This window comes from Monodelphis domestica, chromosome 1 (assembly GCF_027887165.1).
Source record: "Monodelphis domestica isolate mMonDom1 chromosome 1, mMonDom1.pri, whole genome shotgun sequence".
Classification (NCBI taxonomy): Eukaryota; Metazoa; Chordata; class Mammalia; order Didelphimorphia; family Didelphidae; genus Monodelphis; species Monodelphis domestica.
The window spans coordinates 391,971,577-391,995,964 of NC_077227.1; the positions used below are offsets into that span (position 1 = coordinate 391,971,577).

A 24,388-nucleotide genomic window follows, 5' to 3' on the forward strand; every position below is an offset into this window, starting at 1 on the left:
AATTGTTGGATCAATTCACAACTCTACCAACAATGCATTACTGTCACAATTTTGCCATATCCCCTCCAACATTTATTATTCTCTTTTATTGTCATATTAGTTAATCTGATAGGTATGAGGTGATGCCTCAGAGTTGTTTTGTTTTGCATTTTTCTAATCAAAAGAGATTTAGAACACTCTCATATGATTATTAATAGTTTTAATTTCTTCATTTGAAAACTGCTTATTCATATCCTTTGACCATTTGTCAATTGGGGAATGATTTGCATTCTTACAAATTTAATTGATTTAATTCTTTATATATTTGAGAAATGAGATTTTTGTCAGGAAAATTCATCATAAAATATTTTTCCCTTTGAATCTTGGTTACATTGGCTTTGTTTGTACAAAAGCTTTTTAATTTAATATATGCAAAATTATTCATTTTACATCTTGTAATGTCCTCTTTCTCTTGTTTGGTCATAAATTCTTCTCTTCTCCATAGATCTTATAGGAAAACTATTCTATTCTATGTTCTCCTAATTTATTTATAATATCACCCTTTATGTCTAAATCATTTGCTCATTTTGACTTTCTCTTGATATAAGGTGGTGATGGCAAACCTTTTAGAGACCAAGTGCCTAAAATGCAACCTTCATGCTGCATGTGAGCCCCTCACCTTACCCCATACAGAGGAGGGAGGAAGTGCTCCCAATGGGATGCTGGTCAGAGGGGTGGGTGATGTGAGAAATATCCTGAGGCATGTGTGGAGAGAAGGAAGGGAACAGACCCCTCTGGCATGCATTACAAAGGTTCACCAACACAGGTATAGGGTATGAGATATTGGTTTATACCTAATTTTTCCCATACTGTTTTCCAATTTTCCCAGAAGTTTTTGTCAAATACTGAGTTCTTATCCCAAAAGCTGGGATCTTTGGGTTTATCAGATACTAGACTGATGAGGTCATTTACCTCTATTCTATTCCATTGATTTACCTTTCTATTTTATAGCCAGTGCCAGATTGTTTTGATGATTACTGCTTTATAGTACAGTTTAAGATCTGGTTCTGTGAAGCCACCCTCACTTTTTTTTCAATAGTTTCCTTGATATTCTTGACCTTTTGTTCTTTCAGATGAATTTTGTTGTTATTTTTTCCTGGTTCTATAAAATAGTTTTTTGGTCATTTGATTGGTATGGCACAAAGATTGTCATTTTTATTATATTAGCTTGGCCTACCCATGAGCAATTAATGTTCTTCTAATTATTTAGATCTAACTTTATTTGTATGAAAAGTGTTTTATAGTTGTGTTCATATAATTCCTGTGTTTGTTCTGGCAAACAGATTCCCAAGAATTTTTTTTTTATTTTCTAGAGTGAATTTCTCTTTCTAACTCTTGTTCCTGAACTTTGAAAATATATAGAAATGTTGATATTTATGTGGGTTTATTCTGTATCTTGCTACTTTGCTAGAATTATTAATTATTTCCACTACTTTTTTATTCTCTAGGATTCTTTAAGTAGACCATCATATCATATTCAAAGAGTGATAGTTTAGTTTCCTCTTTGCCTACTTTAACTCCTTCAATTTCTTTTTCTTCTCTTATTGTGAAAGCTAACATTTCTAGTACAATATTTAATATTAGTGGTGATAATAGGCATCCCTATTTCACTCCTGCTCGTAATGGTAAGGCTTCAAACTTATCCCCATTGCCAATGATACTAGCTGAGTGTTTTAGATAGATACTACTTATTTTGAGGAAAAGCCATTTTATTCCTATGTTTTCTAGTGTTTTTAATAGAAATGGGTATAGTATTTTGTAAAAGGCTTTTTTTGTATCTATTGAGATAATCATATGCTTTCTGTTAATTTAATTATTTTTTATTATTATTGTAACATTTAAAGTTTTTATTTATATTTTTGCTGGCAAGATTACATGAACACAATTTCACTTCCTGCATTTCTTTTTTGGCCATGATTATTATTATTGGTTTCATTTCATGATTAACTAAAAATAATGTTGCTGTATAGGGGTAAAGCTTCCTCAGAGGGGAGAGAGAAGCTTTAAGATAGGAAGATAGAGAAAGGATAGAAGTTTTAGATACCACGAGGGGGATGACGGAGTCGAAGTAGAGATATGAGGTGGCAGGAATGAGTCGTTATTAACTACCAATAAGCCACAGCCAAGCTCTGATCAAAGGACCCTTCCGAAGGCTTTTACCAGTCCAGAGATCCAGATTCAATACCACACAGGTCGGAGAGATGATAGAGAAAGATTAAAGATGGAGCCAAAGGCCAGGCTCCAGCAAGGACAGCCATCAGTGCGAGCTGGAAGGGAGGAAGAGCAGAAGAGAGGAAGGCGGAGCTGGCTGGGCCCTATTTAATCTCTTTGATATGCAAATATACACAGTACACAGGGATGATCATCATTGGTTAATGACAAGGCATAGGTGTGGTTTCTCTTAACCAGGTGAGCACAAAGAAACCTGTGTTCCCGCCTAACCTGGGGGAAGCTGGGGTAAAGGGTCAGAGGCTTTCCCAGCCATGTGCAATACTGAGCATGCTCAAGACTGAGCATGCTCTCTTACATACCAACTGTTTCCCTTGCCCATAGCTAGGGGTGGACTGCTACAAGGGGAGAAGGATATTAAAAACTGAGTCACTCCAAGTAATGACGATGCTAGGCATGCCACTACTTACCTCACAAAGTTGTTGTGAGAATCAAATGAGACAAAAAGCATTTTGCAACCTTAATGACTACATATATTGGCTATAGTTTTATTTTTTTTAAGGCTTAAAGTGTTTTTTTTTATTTGTTAGCTATTATTGCAATCATAGAGGCTGGATTCCAAACAACAATGTTAATTTAATTATTGGCATGGTCAATTATGCTGATAATTTTTAAAATATTAAACCATCCTTGCATTCCTGTTATAAATCCTACCTGATCATAGTGAATAACCCTTGTGATCACTTGCTGGAGTCTTTTTGCTAGTATTCTATTTAAGATTTTTTGCATCTAGATTCATTAAGGAGATTGGTCTATAGTTTTCTTTCTCTGATTTTGATCTACTTGTCTTTGGAATCAGTACCATATTTGTGTCATAAAAGGAATTGGGTAGAACTCCCTTTTTGCTTATTCTGTCAAATAGTTTGTATAGTATTAGGATTAACTGTTCTTTAAACATTTGATAGAATTCACTTTGTGAATACATTTGGCCCTGGGGATTTTTTTCTTAGGGAGTTCTTTGATGGTTCCTTCAATTTCTTTTTCTGAGATGGGATTAAGTATTCTATTTTCTCTTTTGTTAATCTAGGCAATTTATATTTTTGTAAATATTCATCCATTTGACCTAGATTGTCAAATGTATTGCCATATAATTGGGTAAAATATCTCCTAATGATGGCTTAAATTTCCTTTACATTGGAATTTAATCCATAATTTTCATTTTTGATGCTGGTAATTTGATTCTCTTATTGATCATATGAGTCCATGTACCTTCTGCACCATCGTGACTCTGCCGCTGGCATACATTTTCCAAGATGGTCAAAGTGTTAATTTTTTTGTTTGTTTGTTTGATGATGGTTGTTACATGAATGGGTTCTATTTAAGGGTTGTTATCATTGGGAAATAAAAGTGATCTATTAAAAAGAAAGGACTATCAATAAAAATAACCTTGAGAAAATCACTTTAACCTCTTCAAGCTTCAGTTTCTTAATGTGTAAAATGAGGATAATCATACTTACACTGCCCACTTTCAAGAGTTGTTATGAGGAAAGACAATGAATCAGTCGGGCATTCTGTTAAGTGCTGTAGATAGAAATAAAAGCAAAACTCACTACCCTCTAGGGATTTATATTCTTATGGAAAAGACAAAAATGAAAAATAAGTATATACAAGATACATGGGACAGCTAGGAGACACAATGGATAATACCTGGCCTAAAGTCAAGAAGACTCATCTTTGTTAATTCAAATCTGGCCTCAGACACTAGCTATGTGACCCTGGGCAAGTCATTTAACCCTATTTATCTCAATTTCCTATAAGACTTTTAAAGACTTTACATTATGATATGTAAAAATGAGCTATGGAAGGAAAAGGGAAACCACTTCAGTAATTGCCAAGGAAACTTCAAATATGAAGTAGAAGAAAGTTAACCAGAGTGAAGGATTAACAATTGGAGGAGCTGGGAAAATCCCTTACAGAAGGTGAGATTTGAACTAATTCTTGAAGGAATCCAGGAAGCAGAGTTTAGGAAGGAGAGAATTGTAGGCATGAGGGACAGCCATTTCAAAAGCACAGATATGGGAGATAGAATCTTATGTATGTTTGAAAGATAGTAAGTAAGGCAGTATACCTTAATGTCAATTGTATAGAGATGCGTAAATTCAAGGGGGAAACTTATGAAGAGTTTTAAAGAGGCATTTTGGAGATGGCATGGTGAAAAGAGTGGGTATTCTGGAGTCAGGAAGACTTAAATTCATATCCATCCTCAGACATTTACTAGTTGTGTGCCCCCAGGCAAGTTACTTAACTTTTGAGGCAGTTTCCTTAATTATAAAATGTAGATAATAATAACACCTACTTCCCAGGGTTATCATGAGGATCAAATGATATAATATTGTAAAACATTTAACACAGTGCCTAGCACATAGTAAGATATATAATAATGTTTGGTTTCTCTTTTAAGGGCCAAGCATGGTGGTTCATATTTGATTTTCAAGACAGTAGGTAATCATTAAAATTTAGAGAAGATAGATGATAGACCTAAGCTTAAGGAAAATCATTTAGGCAGCTACATGTAGAAGATTCATTGGGGAGACTTCCGGTCAAGATGGTGGCTTAGAGAAAGCTAAAGTTCAGATCTCCTGAAACCCTTCCTTACCGATCTCAAACCAAATGCTCCTAGGGCACCGAAATTCAAAACGATCAACAGCATAGACCCCAGGAGTCCTCCTCCTGGACCTGGACCTGGATCAAAAGGTATGGCCCCCCAAAAAAACCAGAACTTGAGACCACTCAGACCTAAGGGGTAGGCAGAAGGAAGGTCCTAGGACCCATCCCCCCCAACCCAGAGTGCCGAGTCCGAGTCTGAGGCAGCAGAGGCAACCTCAGAGCCCCACGGCCTGCTGTTCTGAAGGCCACATCCTGAAAACAACCTGACCCAGTCGAGGGGGCACCCAGATAGCAGGGAAACAGAGAGGGACAGGGGAGCTCGTAACCCCCTGGGAGGAGCCCTCGGAGCTCCGGGAAGCTGCGGCCCCTCCTCCTCAGAGAGCAGGGTCTTCTGAAACAACAGCAACCCTCAGGACTGGCAAAAGGGCCTCGGGAGCCTGCTATTCTGAAGGCCACATCCTGAAAACAACCTGACCCAGTTGAGGGGGCACCAAGACAGCAGGGAAACAGAGGGGGGGGCTTGTAACCCCCTGGCTGGATCCCTCCATCCAAGTCTCAGGTCCCTGCCTCAGGGCACACTCAATTCAACCCAGGGAAAGCTAATCTTATCAGGAGCCCTCACCCAGAGCTCCAGGAAGCCATGGCCCCTCCCCCTCAGAGAGCAGGGTCTTCTGAAACAACAGCAACCCTCAGGACTGGCAAAAGGGACTCGGGAGCTGGCTATTCTGAAGGCCACATCCTGAAAACAACCTGACCCAGTCGAGGGGGCACCCAGACAGCAGGGAAACAGAGAGAGACGGGGGAGCTCGTAACCCCCTGGCTGGAACCTTCCATCCGAATCTCAGTTCAACCCAGAGAAAGCTAATCTTCTTATCACCCTGAGCTCAGGGAAGCCGAGGCCCCTCACCCTCAGAGAGCAGGATCTTCGGAAACAACAGTAACCCCCAGGGCTGGCAAAAGGACCCCAGGGCTGGCTATTCTGAAGGCTGCTTCCTGAAAACAACCTGACCCAGTCGAGGGGGCACCCAGACAGCAGGGAAACAGAGGGGGGGGGCTTGTAACCCCCTGGCTGGATCCTTCCATCGGAGTCTCACGAAAAAAGTCTCTGCCTCAAGGCATACTAAATTCAACCCAGGGAAATCTAATCTCATTAGGAGCCCTCAGAGCTCCAAGAAGCTGCGGCCCCTCCCCCTGCAGAGTGCAGGCGCTGGCCGGCTAAGGCACAGGAACAAAGGCCAAGCTAGGCTTAGAGCGTGGAAGTAAGGCAATGGAGAAGCATCAGGAGGGTGCCGAGGAGAGGAGGGCAGTAACAGGGACACACCAGCAATTCCTGGCTTCCTGGGAAGACAGAACAACAACTGCATAGAACGGACAATCTGCCTAGGGCTAAAACCTCTAAACACCAGACAGAGACAAGAAAAGCTAATCCCACACACACACTCAGATAGAGATGGCAAACTCCACAGAAGCACAAAAGTCCCAAAATTAAAAAAAAACAAAAACAAGAAGGGGGCAACTTTGGACACATTTTATGGAGCAAAAATACAAAACACAGAGGAGATAGAAGAGGAAACACAAGCAAATGCTCCGAAACCTTCCAAAGGAAATGGAAACTCTCCACAAACCCATGAAGAATTTGAATCTGAAATGATCAAAAAGATGGAAGCCTTCTGGGAGGAAAAGTGGGAAATAATGCAAAAGAAATTCACTCATCTACAAAACCAGTTTGACCAAACTGTCAAAGAAAACCAGGCTTTAAAGCAAGAACTAATAAAGCAAAGCCAAAAGACCAAGAAATGAGAAAAGAACATAAAATATCTCACTGACAAAGTGACAGATTTGGAAAATAGAGGGAGAAGAGATAATTTAAGAATAATTGAACTTCCAGAAAAGCCAGAAATAAACAGCAAACTCAACATCGTAATACAAGAGATAATCAAAAGAAAATTGCCCAGAGATTCTAGAACAAGGGGGCAATACAGCCACTGACAGAGCTCACAGAACACCCTCTACACTAAACCCCCAAAAGACAACTCCCAGGAATGTAATTGCCAAATTCCAAAACTCTCAAACAAAAGAAAAAATCCTGCAAGAAGCCAGAAAAAGACAATTTAGATATAAAGGAATGCCAATCAGGGTCACACAAGACCTTACAAGTTCTACTCTAAATGATCTTAAGGCATGGAACATGATCTTCAGAAAGGCAAGAGAGCTGTATCTTCAACCAAGAATCAGCTACCCAGCAAAACTGACTATATACTTCCAAGGGAAAGTATGGGCATTCAACAAAATAGAAGATTTCCAACTTTTTTCAATGAAAAGACCAGAGCTCTGTGGAAAGCAACTGCCTGACTACAGCGGTTGAGGGGACATGACAGAGGAGAGACTCTAAACGAACACTCTAATGCAAATATTGACAACATAGAAATGGGTTCGAATCAAGAACACATGTGACACCCAGTGGAATCACGCGTCGGCTATGGGGGGTGGGGGGGAGGAAAAGAAAATGATCTTTGTCTTTAATGAATAATGCTTGGAAATGATCAAATAAAATATTATTTTAAAAAAAGAAGATTCATTGGACTGAAGAAATACTGGAGGGAAAGAAATCAATTAGAAGACTACTGCAAAAAATAAAAATAAATAGTTTTTTTTTCATCCTAACCGAGGCAGGGGGGGGGGACAAAGAAGACTACTGCACAAATAGAGAGGTAAATCAATGGATCTGCCTAGACAAGGCAAAACAGAAATAATGGAAATCAACAAACCACTACAATGGTACCTTGGTACTTGTTATTACTCAGTTACCAAGGTAAGTTGAATACCAAAAAGGTTGAATACCAAATGAATTTTTTCCATAAGAAATAATGTAAATTGAATTAATCCATTTCAGTTGCCCCCAAAACTCAGATTTATATATATATATATATATATGTAAAATCTTCATAAGGTATTATATATGTTAATGGAGTTTTTTACTAAATAAATATTAATAATACATAGCAATAAAAATAATAACTAGATTAAACAAAATAATTTTAACTTAACTTTACCTGTATTGAGAGAAGTTTATGGCTTAAGAGAATGGTGGGGAGGAGAAATGTTATTGTCTGGAAGAGGCGTGCCCTTACATAATAGCTGAGAGTAACTGCCCTTCTACAGTTCTTGCTCTTTCTCTTTCTGTCCCTTATTGAGATTCACCAGGTGTAAGCTTCATGAGATACCTATCCAATGATGTCTGTTTTTGTCTGCATTTCAACATTCCTCTAAAGTGGGAAATGGTCTAGTCATTTAACACATTTATAATTCTGCTTGTTAAAGCTTTATCAATGTAATATTTTTCAACATAGTTTTGCACTTCCATCCATTCTTCACACATTTCCTTGATTAATAAAATAGGGGAAGCCTCTTTTGTCTCCTCACCTAAAGAAAATTCCCCAATATTAGCTGTTGCCACTCCCTTTGAAGTTCCTACAGATCCTCAGTATTAAATTCTTCTTTATACTCTGGAACTAACACGTGATCCTTTGTTTCATTTGGAATGGACATAGGCTTCCTGAGATCTTGAAGCCAACAAGTTCTAGCAAGTTCGTCAAATGCCATGCAAGTGTTAAATACCACAACAATGTTTTCTCATCAAAACGCATTGAATAATAAATTCCACAAGTTCCAAAACCATTGAGTACCAAGGTTTGACTATATTTGATAAAGTAGAAAATATAAATTACTCAAGTAAGAATTCCATAGCTGATAAAAATTTCTGGGAAATGTGGGAGGGAATCCAGCAGAAATTAAGCTTATGCACATTACACCATATTCTAAATGCATTCTAAATGGAAGCATGACATTAATATTAAATATCACACAAAAAATTAGAAGAGAAACATTTAGCTTTCACAGCTATAGATAAGAGATGTACTCTTGACTAAACAAGGGCTAGAGATAATTACAAAAGATAAAATAAAAAACTGATTATAAGCAACTGAAAAGCTTCAGGATGAGAAAAATTAATGTGCCTAGTATAAAGAGGGAAGTAGTATAATGGGTGAAAAATTTGCATCCAATGCCTCAAATAAGTGATATCCAAGATCTATGACAATTAACAGGTGTGTTTGTGTGTATATAAAACCAAAAACCATTCTTCAATAAATAAAATGGTTAAAGGATATGAACAAACATTTCTAAAAAGAATAATTGCAGACTCTTAATAAACACATGCAAAAATGCTCCAAATCACTAATAACGGCAGAAATGTGAATCAAAATAACCCTGAGATTTTTACCTTGCACGATGAAAATTGAAAAAAAAATACAAAATATGGGGAGTCAATGTTGGAGGTCTGGTGAAATCATGAAGATCTGAGTTCAACTCTAATCTTAAATATTTTCTAGCTATCTGACCCTAGGTAAGTCACTTAACCTTTATTTGCCTCAATTCCTCATCTGTAAAATGGGTACATGCTAGAGAAGAAAATGGAAAATCAGACCAGCATCTTTGCCAAGAATGTTCCATGGATCATTTCCATGGGATCTGTGGTGGCAAAGAATTGAAAGCATCGAGAGGATGCGTATCAATTGGGAAATGGCTGAACAAGTTCTGGCATATGGTTGTAATGGAATACTATTGTGTTATAAGAAATGAGGAGTGAGAAACTTGCAGAGACATAAACTGATGCAAAGTGAAATGAGCAAAATTAGGAAAACATTGAACACAGTAACAGCAATATTGATGATGATCAACTGTGAATGACTCGGCTACTATTTTCAGCAATACAATGATTCCAGATTCTTTCAAAGGATTTATGAATTTTAAAAAATACTACCCACCTCCAGAGAAAGAACTGATGAAGAAGTCTAAATACAAATTGAAGCATAGGGTTTTTTTCTTTCTTTAATATTCTTGGTGTTTTATTTTGAAATTTCTTTTGCAACATGGCAACAAGTGTTTTGTATGACTGCATATCTATAATCTATATAAAATTTCTTGTCTTCTCAAGGAGGAAAAGGGAAGGAAGGAAGACAATAAGGAAGGAAGACAATAAGGAACTCAGATTTTTTAAGTGTTAAGAATTTGTATTTACATGTATTGAGAAAAGCAAAATGAAAATTTCAAAAAATATTTTAAAAATAGATGCCTGTAGGTTGGAAAAAGGCTAAACAAATAATGGCATACAAAGAATGAATAATTATGCTGAAAAGAATAAAAAAGATGAGTATAAAGAAGCATCTATATGAACTGATGCAGAATGAAATAAGTAGAGCCAAGAAAACAATATACACAATGACTACAATATAAATGGAAAGAGAAACCATCAAATTATCTAAAGCAAATGCTGTATTGTAAGGAACAAGCATGTCTCCAAAGAATAGATAAGGTACTACCATCCTATTGAAGAGATGAGTTCATGAAGAGTAAGTTGTACATATTTTCAGACTTTGGGAATGTATTGACAAGTTTTGCTAATTTGTTCTCTTTTCTTTTTATTTCCTTGCCTTTTAAAATATTATTTGCTATATGAATGACTCACTGGGACCAGAAGAGAAAGGCATATTAGGGATATTTTGATGGTGTGAAAAAATAAACCAATGAACCTTTTTAATAAAAAAAAATTATCTGAACAGGAAGTGATAAGATCTAATCTATGATTGGAGAAAAGTAATATGTTTGAGAGATGTTGTAAAGATAGAAACAAGATCTAGCAGTTGATTGAATATACGGAATAAGAGAGAATAAAAAGTTGAGGATAACTCCAACATTCTAAGCCAGGATGAGTAGAAGGATGGCAATGCCCTCAATAGTAATAAGAAAGTTCAGAAGATGTCTGAGATTTGGTAAAAAAAATAATTTTAAGAATTCTGTTTTGGACATGTTAAGTTTAAGTTTGAGATGTCTACAGCACACCCAATTCAAGATGTGTAAAAGGCAATTGAAGATGCATGACTGTAACTCAGGAGAGGTTATATAGAGCTGAGAATCATCTATAAGGAGATGACAATTAAAACCCTACAAGCTGATGAGATCACCAAAGGAATTAGTATAGAAAGCCCAGAATAGGGTATTGATGAACACCATAATGAGCAGACATAACATAGATAAGAAGCCAGAAGAGCAAACTAAGGAGTATTTCAACAGATAGGAAGAGAAGCAAGAGAGAGCAATGTTACCACATGGGTACCCCCAGTGTGGGTGTAATGGCTTAAGAAAGAACTGAGAGATGAGGGAAATAGAATTATAATTTAGATAAAGAACGGGGTTAGAGATTATAAGGCAGAGAAAAATATGGAATGTAATAGATTAGAATTAGATAAAATAATTTCAGAGTTCATGAAAATAAATGTAGAATACTTGTGAGAGATGGCAAGGTCAAGAGCTGAGGTGAAGCAGAAAAGTGGGTCATGGAAACTGAGTAGATTGGAGAACTAGTAAGATGGGCTATGGAGCATGAGTATATTTATTGAAGTTCCCTAGCATCAGGGTGGGAGTTGAAGAGGAGAGGAAGATAGTAATCCTGACCCTGAACTCTTTGGGAAAGGAAGGAGAATATTTTAGGGGCCACTAAGATCTAGATTGGGTGACAAATCTGTCCACTGTAACCTCAAAGGAAAAGAAGTTCCCAAGTATGGTAATAGAAAGTATGAAATGGCAATGGTGAATGGGGAATATTCTGATTCCCCCTAGCATGTCCAGTGAGTTAGACAGGTAAGAGAAAAAGTATAACCAGTAATGAATAGGATGCTGGTAAGGAAAGAAGTGCCATCAGGAGGGAGCTAGACCTTGGTGAGTGTCAGAAGATGGATGTAGTAAGAAAGGAAGAGGTTTGAGATCAGACTGTTTATTAATTATAGAAGGAGCAGGAAGGTGTTGAGTGAGACTTTGGAAGGGTCGAATTAAAGGAAATGAGAATAAAGGAACAGGCAAGTGGGGATGGAAACCAGAATTCATGCCTCTATAACTGAGAGTTCAGAATCACTAACTAGGGAAAGTATAAAGGGATGGGAATATGCTAAACACTGAAGAATGAATTCTATCAGTGGTGGGATAGAGTTCTATTAAAAGAGGCATATGAGAAGGCTTTTGGAAGTTCAACCCGAAGGACAAGATTGGTGGTTAGAAATGATATTATGTCCAGGGTAGTCCTGGTAAGGGAGAATAAAATTAACATTATTTAATTATATGTTTTTAAATTTAATATAAATATATAAAATCTTGTGTCGTTGTCTATACTAGATATAATTATAGTATTACATGTACATATATAATTTCATATGGATAGATAGATAGATAGATAAAAGATAGAAAGATAAAAATAAAAGATTATTTGGATGGGATACTAGCATCCAACTGGAGTTGACTGAATATGAAGGTGACATGGTCAGTTCTGTCCTTTAGGAGAGCTGAGTACAAAATATGCTAGATTAAGATGAAGGAGGAAGGGAGACCAAGGAGGCATGAGATAATGAGGTCCTGCACCAAGGTAGTATCAGAAGGAAGAAGAATTATACACAAGAAATGCTACCAGGGTAAAAAGCAGTAGGACTTGGCAATGAATTGCATACAGAGATGAAGGAAAAGGGATTGAGAGAGTGAGGAATTAGGCTGACACATAGGTTGCCAGCCCAGGTGATTGGGAGGATGGTGATAACCTCAACAGCAATAGAGCACTTTGGAAGATGGGGGAATTTGGGGTAGGGTGCAGATAATGAGTTCAATTTTAGACATGTTAAGTTTAATCTACAGGACATTCAATTTAAAATATCTAACAGGCAATTGGAGATGAGAGAGGTTGGGGTAGATAGATTGGAGAATCATCATCAAAGAGATTATAGTTAAATCCATGAAAACTGATGAGATCAAATTAAATAGTGTAGCAGGAGAAGAAAGCCCAGGACAGTCTTAGAAGACACTCACTATTAATGGATGTATTCTAAGAGGTACATTCCAGGCAAGGTAGATGTTTTATTCAAAAGGACTGAAGGGAGAAATGGAATATTAGGAATGTTGAGCATAAGGTAGAACAAAATGACTGAAATGTAGGGTATGTGAAGAATAATGCGTAATAAGTCTAGAATGGAAAGCTAGAATCAAATTTTGAAGGGCTTTCAATGCCAAATAAGAAAGTGTGTATTTCATATTTGGGGCAATGTAGTGCAATGGAAAAGAGGCACTGAATTTCAGGAGTCAGGATCTAAGTATAAACCCTGCCTCTGCCTTTACCTGTATGACCTCAGACTAGTTAGTCACTTAATCCCTCTGGGTCTCAGTTTCCTTTCTGAAAAATTAGGTGCTTGGATAATATGGTCTTATAAATCCATTCCAGCTTAAAATCTGTGCTCCCATAATCTAATAGGGAGTCACTAGATTTCTTTGCTTAGGAAGGTGATGGGGCCAGGCCTGTCCTATAAGAATATCACTTTTTCTTGTGTGTAGAGGATGGATTTGAGAGGGAAATGCAGAAAGACCAATTAGGAGGCTTCCTCAGTGGTCCTGCAATGAAAGATAATAAAGGACTGAATGAAGGTGGTGGCCATGGGAGTAGAGAGAAAAAGTTGAATGAGAGAGACATTGTGGAAGAAGACTTGGTCAGTGACTGAATATAGGGGTGGTAATAGAGACTAATAATGGATGGAACAATGGACCACTGAAGGAGTCAAGACTGCCTGCCTCAGTCAGCTGCCCTATAGGCCAGACCAGTCACCAAGCAAGAATAGTTGTATAGAAGCAGAGAAAGGGATGAGTTTCAACACTCTTCTCAATATTCTTTAAGGCAGATCAATGGACAGTTTGCCAGAGGCTACCTAGACACTACGAAGACCAGAATCCAAGAATCTGGGAGCCCCACTATTTCCATGTATCTAATAGACCAGTTTGGCCTGGGGTCCTATTGGGAAAGATGTGCTGGAAGTCATGGTACAAAGACAACTTCTACCTGAAGCCCAAGGCAACTGAGAAGATTTACACACACACACACACACACACACACACACACACACACACACACACACACACACACCCCTTCACTCCTAATGAAGCTGAGAATGTAGGAATGTGTTTAAACAAAACCATGCTTGCCCCAGGGGATAATAGGAGATTCCCTGGTCTTCATTGAGGGCAGTCCTTCATTCTACCAAAAACTCTAATGGTCACATTCTAACTGTGACTGTTCCTTTTATCCCACTGAACCAAATTCCAGAAGAATAGAGGTGTCTGTATTATATCAGCCCACCCTACATGACTCACCGAGGACACGGACATATTACAATATCACCCAGTGTACATAATCATGCCATTTCTGAAGGGGACGAAAAAGCTGTTTGTCCGTGGCAGGAATAACAGTTCCACCTTTTTTCCTGTTCATCGATATCTTGGCAAGACCTTTGGTCCCTGATCTCTTGGTCCCTCTAAGGGAACTGTTGCTCCCTAAGGGTGGTATCCATTGTGCTTTGTGGCATAGTAGATAGAATGATGGGTTCGGAGTGAGGATTTTTTTTAACCAATTACATGTAATAATACATTTCCACACAAGTTTTCCTAAGTTATATGATCAAACTTATCTACCTCTCTCCTACCCTTCCCCCTCCCAATACTGGCAGGCAATTTGATCTAGGTATGCATGTATTATCATGAAAAACTCATTTCCATATTATCATTTTTGTAAATGAGGAATCTTATAAAGCCAAAACCCCAAAACATAGACCGAAATTAACAAGTGAAAAATCATATGCTTTCATCTGCAATCTGACTCCCACAGTTCTGTCTCTCGAGGTCATTCTTTGTCATAAGTCCCTTGGAATTGTCCTGGATCATTGTATTGGTGAGAGTGAGGATATTCTTGAGGTCAAATCTTGCCTTAGACATTGAATAACTGTATGACTGGGAAAATCATTTTACTCTTTCAGCTCCATTTTCCTCATCAACAAAATGGAGGAGAGGGGACAGCTGGGTGACTCAGTGGATTGAGAGCCAAGCCCATAGATGGGAGGTCCTGGGTTCAAATTTGGAATCAGACACTTCCCAGCTGGGTGACCCTGGGCAAATCACTTCACCCCCATTGCCTAGCCCTTGCTGCTCTTCTTCCTTAGAACCAATACCCAGTATTGATTCTAAGATAGAAGGTAAGGGTTTAAAAAATGGGTAAATAATGGCATCTGGCTCACAGGCTTGTTTTGAGGATCAAATGAGATGATATATAAATATTTACTCACTTGTAACGTATATGGAGTGGTCACCCCTCAACCTGCTAGTTGACTCATTACTATATTCATTTTCACCATCCCAAGTGCTAGAGTAATCCAGAGCTATGTTTCAATAGTTTTATTATATTCAATAAATTATATCATTTGTATATCAAAATTAATATAACATGGTCTTCACGGTGAGGCAAATGCAGGAAAAATGCCTTGAGCAGAACCTGAGTCTCTACATTGTCTTCATAGACCTGACAAAGGCATTCGACACAGTGAACAGGGACGCATTGTGGGTGATCCTTAGCAAGCTCTGTTGCCCAGCAAAATTCGTCAAACTGATCCAGCTCTTTCATGTCAACATGACAGGGGAAGTCCTATCTGGTGGAGAGACTTCCGATCGCTTCAACATCTCCAATGGCGTGAAAAAAGGCTGTGTCCTCCCTCCAGTACTATTCAACCTATTTTTCACCCAAGTATTACGACATGCTGTGATGGATCTAGACCTGGGCTTCTACATCAAATACCGACTGGATGGCTCACTATTCGACCTTCGCCGCCTGACTGCAAAAACAAAGACAACAGAGAGACTCATCCTGGAAGCTCTCTTCACAGATGACTGTGCTCTCATGACCCACCAAGAAAATCATCTCCAAACCATTGTGGACAGGTTCTCTACCGCAACAAAACTGTTTGGCCTGACTATCAGCCTCAGCAAAACAGAGGTGCTGTTCCAACCCGCACCAGGGAGGCCAACTAACCAGCCGTGCATTACAATCGACAGCACACAGCTTTCCAACATCAACACTTTCAAGTACCTGGGCAGCACCATCGCCAACGATGGGTCCCTAGACCATGAGATCAATGCCAGGATCCAAAAGGCCAGCCAGGCACTTGGGCGGCTGCGCTCCAAAGTCCTCCAACACAGAGGTGTAAGCACTGCGACGAAGCCCAAAGTGTATAACGCAGTGGTCCTCAGCTCGCTCCTGTACGGTTGTGAGACATGGACACTGTACCGGAAGCACATGAAACAGCTGGAGCAATTTCACCAATGCTCCCTCCGGTCAATCATGAGGATCTGATGGCAGGACCGAATCACCAATCAGGAAGTCCTCGACAGAGCCAACTCCACCAGCATCGAAGTCCTGGTCCTCAAAACCCAGCTACGATGGTCTGGACACATCATCCACATGGACCCACAGCGAATACCAAGACAGGTATTCTATGGTGAACTGTCAGCTGGACTCAGGAAACAAGGCCGACCAAAGAGAAGATACAAGGATTAGCTAAAGTCCAACTTGAAGTGGGCTGGCATTACACCAAAGCAACTAGAACTCGCTGCCTCTGACAGAAGCAGCTGGAGAACCCACATTAACCAGGCCGCCACCACCTTTGAAGATGAGCGACGCCGACGTCTTGCCGCTGCGCGTGAATGCCAACACCAGGCCACAACCGCACCTCCCGTAACAACTGGCGTCCCATGCCCCATGTGCCCCAAACTCTGCACCTCAGCCTTTGGACTTCAAAGCCACATGAGGGTTCATCAATAGATGATAATGCACAAAGACAATTGTCATTCTCGGTCACCAAGAGACTACCACTAATAATGTATGATATGACTTATAATATGTATATTATCAACTAAATGACATATTAATAAATTATAGTCAATAAATTGGATAAATATCTTTCCCCATAAATAGATTCCTTTGCTCTCCCTAAGTGACTTGAACAAAACAATAACAAACCCCAGCAAATTAATAGCAAAGTCAGACTAAAATCTAGGTCTCTTGATTCTTAGAGCAGATATTTATCTCCTATAGTTGGTGATGGATGATGAAGATAGGAAAAAAGAAAGGGAGAAAGGTGTAATGACAACCGTCTTCCTGTCAATCAATTAGTGAATCCCTTGCCTAGGTTATCTCCTGCTTAGGAAGTACAGTACAGAGCACCCCAACACTGGATGGAAGGGAGAAAGTTAACAGCTTCTCGTGTCTAAAGTTGTAAGAGGGGGAAATGATGTTATAATTTGGGGATGGAGTCCAGGGTGCAGAGCAGTTCTGAGCCCTTTCAGAGTCTGTTCCCCAACCTGAGACAAAGACTTGGTCCCCTAAAGGAAATGACAGTGGAAAATCTGAAATCCTAGTCTAACTACCCCATTTTCCCAGTAGGTGGCAGAGGCCTCTGAGGAGACGCTTGGCCCATCCTGTAGGGATAGAGGTGGAGATCTGGCTTCCTCTGGAGGCCATTCTGCCCACACACTGTCCCAGTCTGCTAATACAGATCTAGAGTCTTAGACAGATAGCACCTTTGGGGAGAGCCACCTGCCCTTTTCCCCTTCTTCTACCATCTTTTTTTTTAAACCCTTACTTTCCATCTTGGAATCAGTACTGAGTATTGGTTTCAAGACAGAAAAGTGGTGTAGACTAGGCAATGGGGGTTAAGTGACTTATCCAGGATCATGTAGCTAGGAAGTATCTCTGGCCTGACTCTCAATCCACTGAGTCACCTAGCTGTCCCCCTTTCTACCATCTTTCCAGCCCACTGCTCATTGAACACTAGTTCTTCCCCAAACACAGCCTTAGGTTACCCAGCAGGTGGGGGACCAACAGTCTCTTGCCATCCACTCCCCCAAATACTGCTCTTCATCTTTGTTTTCATCTCTTTCTCAGCTGCCTATACCTGTTCTCTGCTTACATCTGTTAACTATCAGTCTTTTTATCTGCCATTTCCCTGATGTGTATTTCTTCCTTGTCTCTGTTCTGTAGTATCTCTCCCTTTCTGCCTCTGTCTCCCTCCTTCCTCAACATTTGTCATTATTTCTTTGTCTTCTTTCCCCTCAGGGCCTCCCCACTCCTTTCCCCACCCCCTCGAGCTCTTTCTCTGGCTGCTGTTCTTGCTCTTGGTGAGGAGAGGCTGAGGGAAGGAGGCCTGGGTGCAGAGGTCAGTGGGGGCTTCCTACAGGAATCCCCCTCCAGCCAGCCCAAGGACAGAGGGAAGGAAGAGAGGGCTGGGCTTTCTTTTTGGGTAACAACAATAAAGTGGTTTGTTTTTCTGTCATTCTTCTCCCCTCCCCCACTGTTGTCTGGCCACCTCTAGTAGCCAAGCTGACCTTGATCAAGATGGGCTGAGGGTTAAAGGGGGCAGCTGAGCATAAGCAGGTATCCCCTCCAGACCTAAAAAAAAGTTCTTTTCTCCATCCCCCCCTTCCCCAAGCTCCCACCCCAAACCTGCTCCTCTCTCTGACTTCAGTTATTTCTGTCTGTAATACAACTATTTCATCTGTCTCTCCCTGGAGGTTATTTTCAAAACTTCCTTCTTCCTCACTTCTCATAATCAATGTCACCAAATCCTGTTGATTCTATGTCCGAATCTGCTCTTGAATCCTGCCCTTCCCCTCGGTTCCTACTGTCACCTACCAGCTATCTGGATTTGTATAATGGCTTTCCAACATGGTACCAACCTCTCTCTAACCCATCCTTCATATTACTACCACACTTATTTTTCTTACACATAAACCTGGTCATATTACCCCTATGCAAGACCTTTGGATGACTGTCTATTGTCCAGCCAGAAGAGTTCAAACCTCTTTGCCTGGCATTCAATGCCCCACACAATCTTGAACAACCCATCTTCCCAGCTTCATTTCATATCATTCCTCACTATTTATTCTAGTCTCTAATTAAAGTAGACTCCCAATCTCCATAGCATTTTCCCCACTCTATAATTTTGCTTCTATTTTTCTTCTGCCTTGAATGCCCTTTCTTTCCCTCCATGACACCCACACACACTCTGTAAAACCCAGCTCAAATGCCACTTCCTCCAGTAAGCCTTCCCTGATTCTACCTATCAACAGGGACCTCTCTTTCACTCATACTACATAACATTCTGCATCTCTCTAAGGTACTTCTCATGTAACTGTATTATAGAGTAAGCCACATGTACTATGTCCCCAATAGACTATAGGTTCCAGGAGGGCAAGGACTAAGTCACACTTAAACCAGCTCCCTTAGCTGCAAGCCCAGAACTCTGTGTACTGTAGCTACTTAATAAATGTTTGTTGACAAGGATATCTAGGGAATTAATGAAAAAAAATACAAAGGAAGGGGGTCTTGCAGTCCCAGATCTCAGACTATATTACAAAGCAGCAGTCATCAAAACAATTTGGTACTGGCTAAGAGACAGAAAGGAGGATCAGTGGAATAGACTGGGGGGCAAGCAACCTCAGCAAGACAGTATATGACAAACCCAAAGATCCCAGCTTTTGGGACAAAAATCCACTATTTCATAAAAACTGTTGGAAAAATTGGAGGACAGTGTGGGAAAGATTAGGCTTAGATCAACACCTCACACCCTACACCAAGATAAATTCAAAATGGATGAATGACTTGAACATAAAGAAGGAAACTATAAGAAAATTAGGCGAACACAGAATAGTATACATGTCAGACCTTTGGGAAGGGAAACACTTCAAAACCAAGCAAGAATTAGAAAGAGTTACAAAATGCAAAATAAATAATCTGGATTACATCAAATTAAAAAGTTTTTGTACAAACAAAACCAATGTAACCAAAATCAGAAGGGTAGCAACAAATTGGGAAACAATCTTCATAAAAACCTCTGACAAAGGTTTAATTACTAAAATTTATAAAGAACTAAATCAATTGTACAAAAAATCAAGCCATTCTCCAATTGACAAATGGGCAAGGGACATGAACAGGCAATTCTCGGCCAAAGAAATCAAAACTATTAATAAGCACATGAAAAAGTGCTCTACATCTCTTATAATCAGAGACATGCAAATCAAAATAACTCTGAGGTATCACCTTACACCTAGCAGATTGACTAACATGACAGCAAAGGAAAGTAATGAATGCTGGAGGGGATGTGGCAAAGTGGGGACATTAATTCATTGCTGGTGGAGTTGTGAATTGATCCAACCATTCTGGAGGGCAATTTGGAACTATGCCCAAAGGGTGATAAAAGACTGTCTGCCCTGTGATCCAACCATAGCACTGCTGGGCTTGTACCCCAAAGAGATAATGGACAAAAAGACTTGTACAAAAATATTCATAGCTGCGCTCTTTGTGGTGGCCAAAAATTGGAAAATGAGGGGATGCCCTTCAATTGGGGAATGGCTGAACAAATTGTGGTATATGTTGGTGATGGAATACTATTGTGCTAAAAGGAATAATAAAGTGGAGGAATTCCATGGAGACTGGAACAACCTCCAGGAAGTGATGCAGAGCGAAAGGAGCAGAACCAGGAAAACATTATACACAGAGACTGATACATTGTGGTACAATCGAAGGTGATGGACTTCTCCATTAGTATCAATGCAATTTCCCTGAACAATCTGCAGGGATCTAAAAAAAAATACTACCCACAAGCAGAGGATAAACTGTGGGAGTAAAAACACCGCTGAAAAGCAACTGCTTGACTACAGGGTTGGAGGAGATAAGACTGAGGAGAGACTCTAAATGAACACTATATATGCAAACTCCAACAACAGGGAAATGGGTTCGAGTCAAGAACACATGTGATAACCAGTGGAATCATGCGTCGACTATGGGAGAGGGAAAGGCGGGGGGGGGGGGGGGGGGAAGGGGAGGGGAGGAAAAGAAAACGATCTTTGTTTCCAGTGAATAATGTATGAAAACGACCAAATAAAATAATATTTAAAAAAAATAAATGTTTGTTGAATTGAATTGAGAAGATGGAGCAATGCACCAAGCCCAGAATCCTCTCTGGAGTGAAGGTGAAGTCCATAGGTTGGCACAGGGAAGGGAAGGAAGGAACTAGGAAAATAATGAGTTCATTAGAAACTGAAGGCCCCCACCAGGCTCAGTTTAGTAGGTCAAAGCTACCCCTCTCCAGGTCACTGGTCTAGACTAGCCATTCCACATTCCAGGCTCAGTGTGCAAAACAAGGGGGGATCTAGCATCAATTTAAGATTCAAGATTCAGAAGTTAGTTATACAGGGCATACAAATCTGTGGTCCCTCCCTCACCATCTCACAGCCTTCATGGCTTAAACTGCCTAGAGCCCATGTCACAGTCTGTTTTTTTATCTCCTTGATTAGACAGAGTTCCCAGAAGAGGGAGAGGTAGGGACTTTTCTATTTCCTGACATCTCCAGCTACACTGTTGCAGATGAGAGCAGTGGCATTCACACAGTGGATACTCTGGGAGAGAAAGAGAAAGAAATTGTTTCTATTTCAACTACTATATACCAGACACTGTGCTAAACATTTTTAACAAATGTTATCTTATTTGATCCTCACAACCCTGGGAATGTAGGTGCTATTATTATTTCCATTTTACAGTTGAAGAAACTGAAGCAAATAGAAGTTAAGTGATGTGCATACAAGATCACACAGCTGGAAAGTGTCTGAGGCTGACTAGGAACTCAGATCTTCCTGGATCCAGGTCCAGTGCTCTATCCATTGTGTCACTAGAATCCTTCAGCTGCCTTTCTTCAATGGCAGAAGGTACAGGGGTAAGTGCTTATTACTCCTCTCTTGGGGCAGGCTCCTAGAGAATGAAGAATAGCTACCAACTCCGTCTTCCCAACCTAGGAATTCCTGTGATATCAATCAGCTCAGGGGAGGTGGCCAATGGCTGAGAAAGAATGTGATGGAGAGAGGAAGATATTCTCCCACAACCAATCCAAAAGCATTTCCTTGGCCAGGATCAACATTGCAAAGGGGAAATCCTCGATCTCTGCTCCTTTCCAAGACACTGAACAGGAAATGTTTCAATCCTTGAATTTTCAGATTTCAGTTCTAGGGAACTATTGTCCCTAGGCAGCATCACACTTTAGACTTTAGCTGCTGTCCATTTAGCTGGAATAATTGCAACAGCTTTGACTCTGAAGGAACTCCAAGAACATCTTTGAGAGAAATGTGCAAGACGCTTCTGATTTAACAGTTCTAGTGATGAAGGGCTTGTTTCCTACTGAGGCAGCCCATTGTCGAACAGCTCTGATTGTCAGAAAGTTCTTCGACACTGAATCGAAATCTGCCTCTGCAACTTCCTCTCTTTGCTCCTTGTTCTGTTCTCCAGAGACAAGCAAAACGAGTCTCATCCTTCTTGCACATGACAACCCTTCAAATTATTGAAGTAAAGACAGTGCATCTCACCTAAATATTCTGTTCTCTAGGATCCCTCTCTAGTTCTACTTCTAATCAAATGAACATCAATCCTGATGCCGTCCTGGCTGCCCTTCTCTGGACCGGCTTCAATTTATCCGGGTTCTTCCTAAAGTTGATAGCAGTCCTCAAGCATAGCCGTCCCCTGTCTTCCTAGCTGCAGGTACCACGACTGTGTTGGCTCCACGCCTTTGCACACTAGCTGTAACCCCACTGCTTGAGCCAGCCTGGCAGCCCAGGGGGCAGTCCCAACCTGGTCAGGTTTAGGAGCCAAATTCCCTCCGCCCTTTGCCCCTCCTGGCGGGAGTTCCCCACCCCGCCCCCCTGAGCCCAGTCCCGCCCTCGACCCCGCCCCGCGCTGGGCACAGGCACGTAGAGGAGAGGAGTGGACTGGACGGGACTGGACAGCCGTGCAGCGCAGCCCAGCGCAGCGCAGCCAGCGGCAGCGCCGCACACCCAGCCTCGCCAAGCTTACGGCCGCTGGAAATGAAGAGAGGGGGCTTCTGGAGCCGGAGCCTGTGGCTGATCATCGGTGTCCTGTGGGAGGCAGGTGAGGAGTCGCCAAGCGGCCAGGCGCAGAACAGCTGGGAATAAGCGAGACGGGACTGGACGGGACGGGGAGAGATGGGTCGGGATGGGACGGAGCCGACTGTTTGTTAGTTCCATTCCCAGCTTTGCTAAGACCTCTGACCGCCTTCTGGATAGTCTTGTCTACTAGCCTAGACCTTTCGACTGTCTCTGTTCACCCCCACCTCTCACTCCCTGGAAGACCGCTAACACCTCGATCCTGGCCCAAACCCCTTCGTTCAGGTCCTTTCCTCATCTCCTCTTCCGTGCCACCCCCCACCCTGAATGGTTTCTTGGAGAGTTGCCCCAGCCTTGGCTGGGTCGTGGGCCGAAACCCCTGCCCAGTTGTCCGCCAGAGGGCGCTCTGGGAGGGGAAGCCGCCACTGCCCACCATTAGTGCCCCCGGACTGGCCGGGACAGGACTGACCACACGTCCTTCTCCTTAGAGTCTCACTTTCCAATAGATCTCTTTGTGGCAGCGGAGTCTTGATGGCGCCTGAGTCCTGAAGGGTTTGGGGCAGAAGAAGCGCCAGGGAGAGGGGCAGCAAGAATGGTGTTTGGGGACAAGCTTTTATAAGGAAGGGAAAAGGTGCAGACAGATAGGACTGTGGAAGCTTAGAAAAGACCTCTGTTTGCTACAACAACCAGGAAAGGCTCACCTCGTCGGTAGTCTTCAGCTGGACCTGGCTGGCTAAATATAGCTTGCATAAACAGGGAGTATAAGGCAGAGAGCCCTTTGAAGGGAGCGGAATGAGCAATGCTTTGGGGGATGTTTCAACAAGACCAGAACTCAAGTTCAGGGATCCTATACTGAGGCTGAAAAGATAGTTTGGAGCCCTATTGTGGGATGCTTTGAGGCATGGAACCCTAGAATATGAGAGATAGACAGGACGTTTAGAAACTATCTGGTCCAGCTGTCCATTGTACAGATGAGGAATCTGAAAGCTAATTAAATGCCAGGCTAAGGAGTTTGGGCTTACCCTATGAACTACAAGGAGTCACTGAAGATTTCTGAGGAGAAGAGATGTGTACATCAGGAAGACTATATAGGTGGCATACAGACCATAAACATTAAAGACAATAGACACAACTTCAAAGACTTTTATAATAAGTCAGAAGAAAAATAATAAGAACCTGAAAGGAGAATAGAGGAACTGGAAGGGGAAAGAAAGGGGGAAAATTGAGAGATATTCCTGAAGTAAGATCAAGAGACTTTGGTCACTGACTGATCATTTATTTCCTTTTTTTTTTTGCTCAATCTCTAGTTAAATAGATCAGGAGATACCATGGACTATTAGCAAAGCTTTTTGTGCTATCTTTGTAGACTGTATGGAGAGATATGGGCTAAATGATAATAGAGTTAGGTGGATTTAGAACTGATTGAAAGACCAGCTTCAAATGGTAATGATTGGTGTGAAGTGAAACAAAGTCCTGACCCTGGCTGTGTTCGGTCCACCATCGATTGTTATCAGTGATTTGGATAAAGACAAAGGGTTATAGCCAGGGAGATGGAAAGGACCTTAGAAATCATCTAGTCCAATCTCGTGAATTTCTAGATGAGCAAAGCATAGCATGTTGTCCAAAGCCATCGATGCTATGCTTCAATGCATTTGCA

At 40.9% G+C, this 24,388-nt stretch overlaps 1 protein-coding gene across 1 annotated transcript in view; it reads left to right on the forward strand.

Annotated features, from left to right (window-relative positions):
* The first annotated feature begins 22,474 nt into the window (after positions 1-22,474).
* The window catches only part of FLT4 (fms related receptor tyrosine kinase 4), a 111,030-nt gene continuing 109,116 nt past the window's right edge, over positions 22,475-24,388 (forward strand). Inside the window, exon 1 of the mRNA XM_056811722.1 lies at positions 22,475-22,756. Within this exon, the coding sequence (XP_056667700.1) occupies positions 22,693-22,756 (64 nt within the window). The 5' untranslated portion in view covers positions 22,475-22,692. The remainder of the gene's footprint in view (positions 22,757-24,388) is intronic.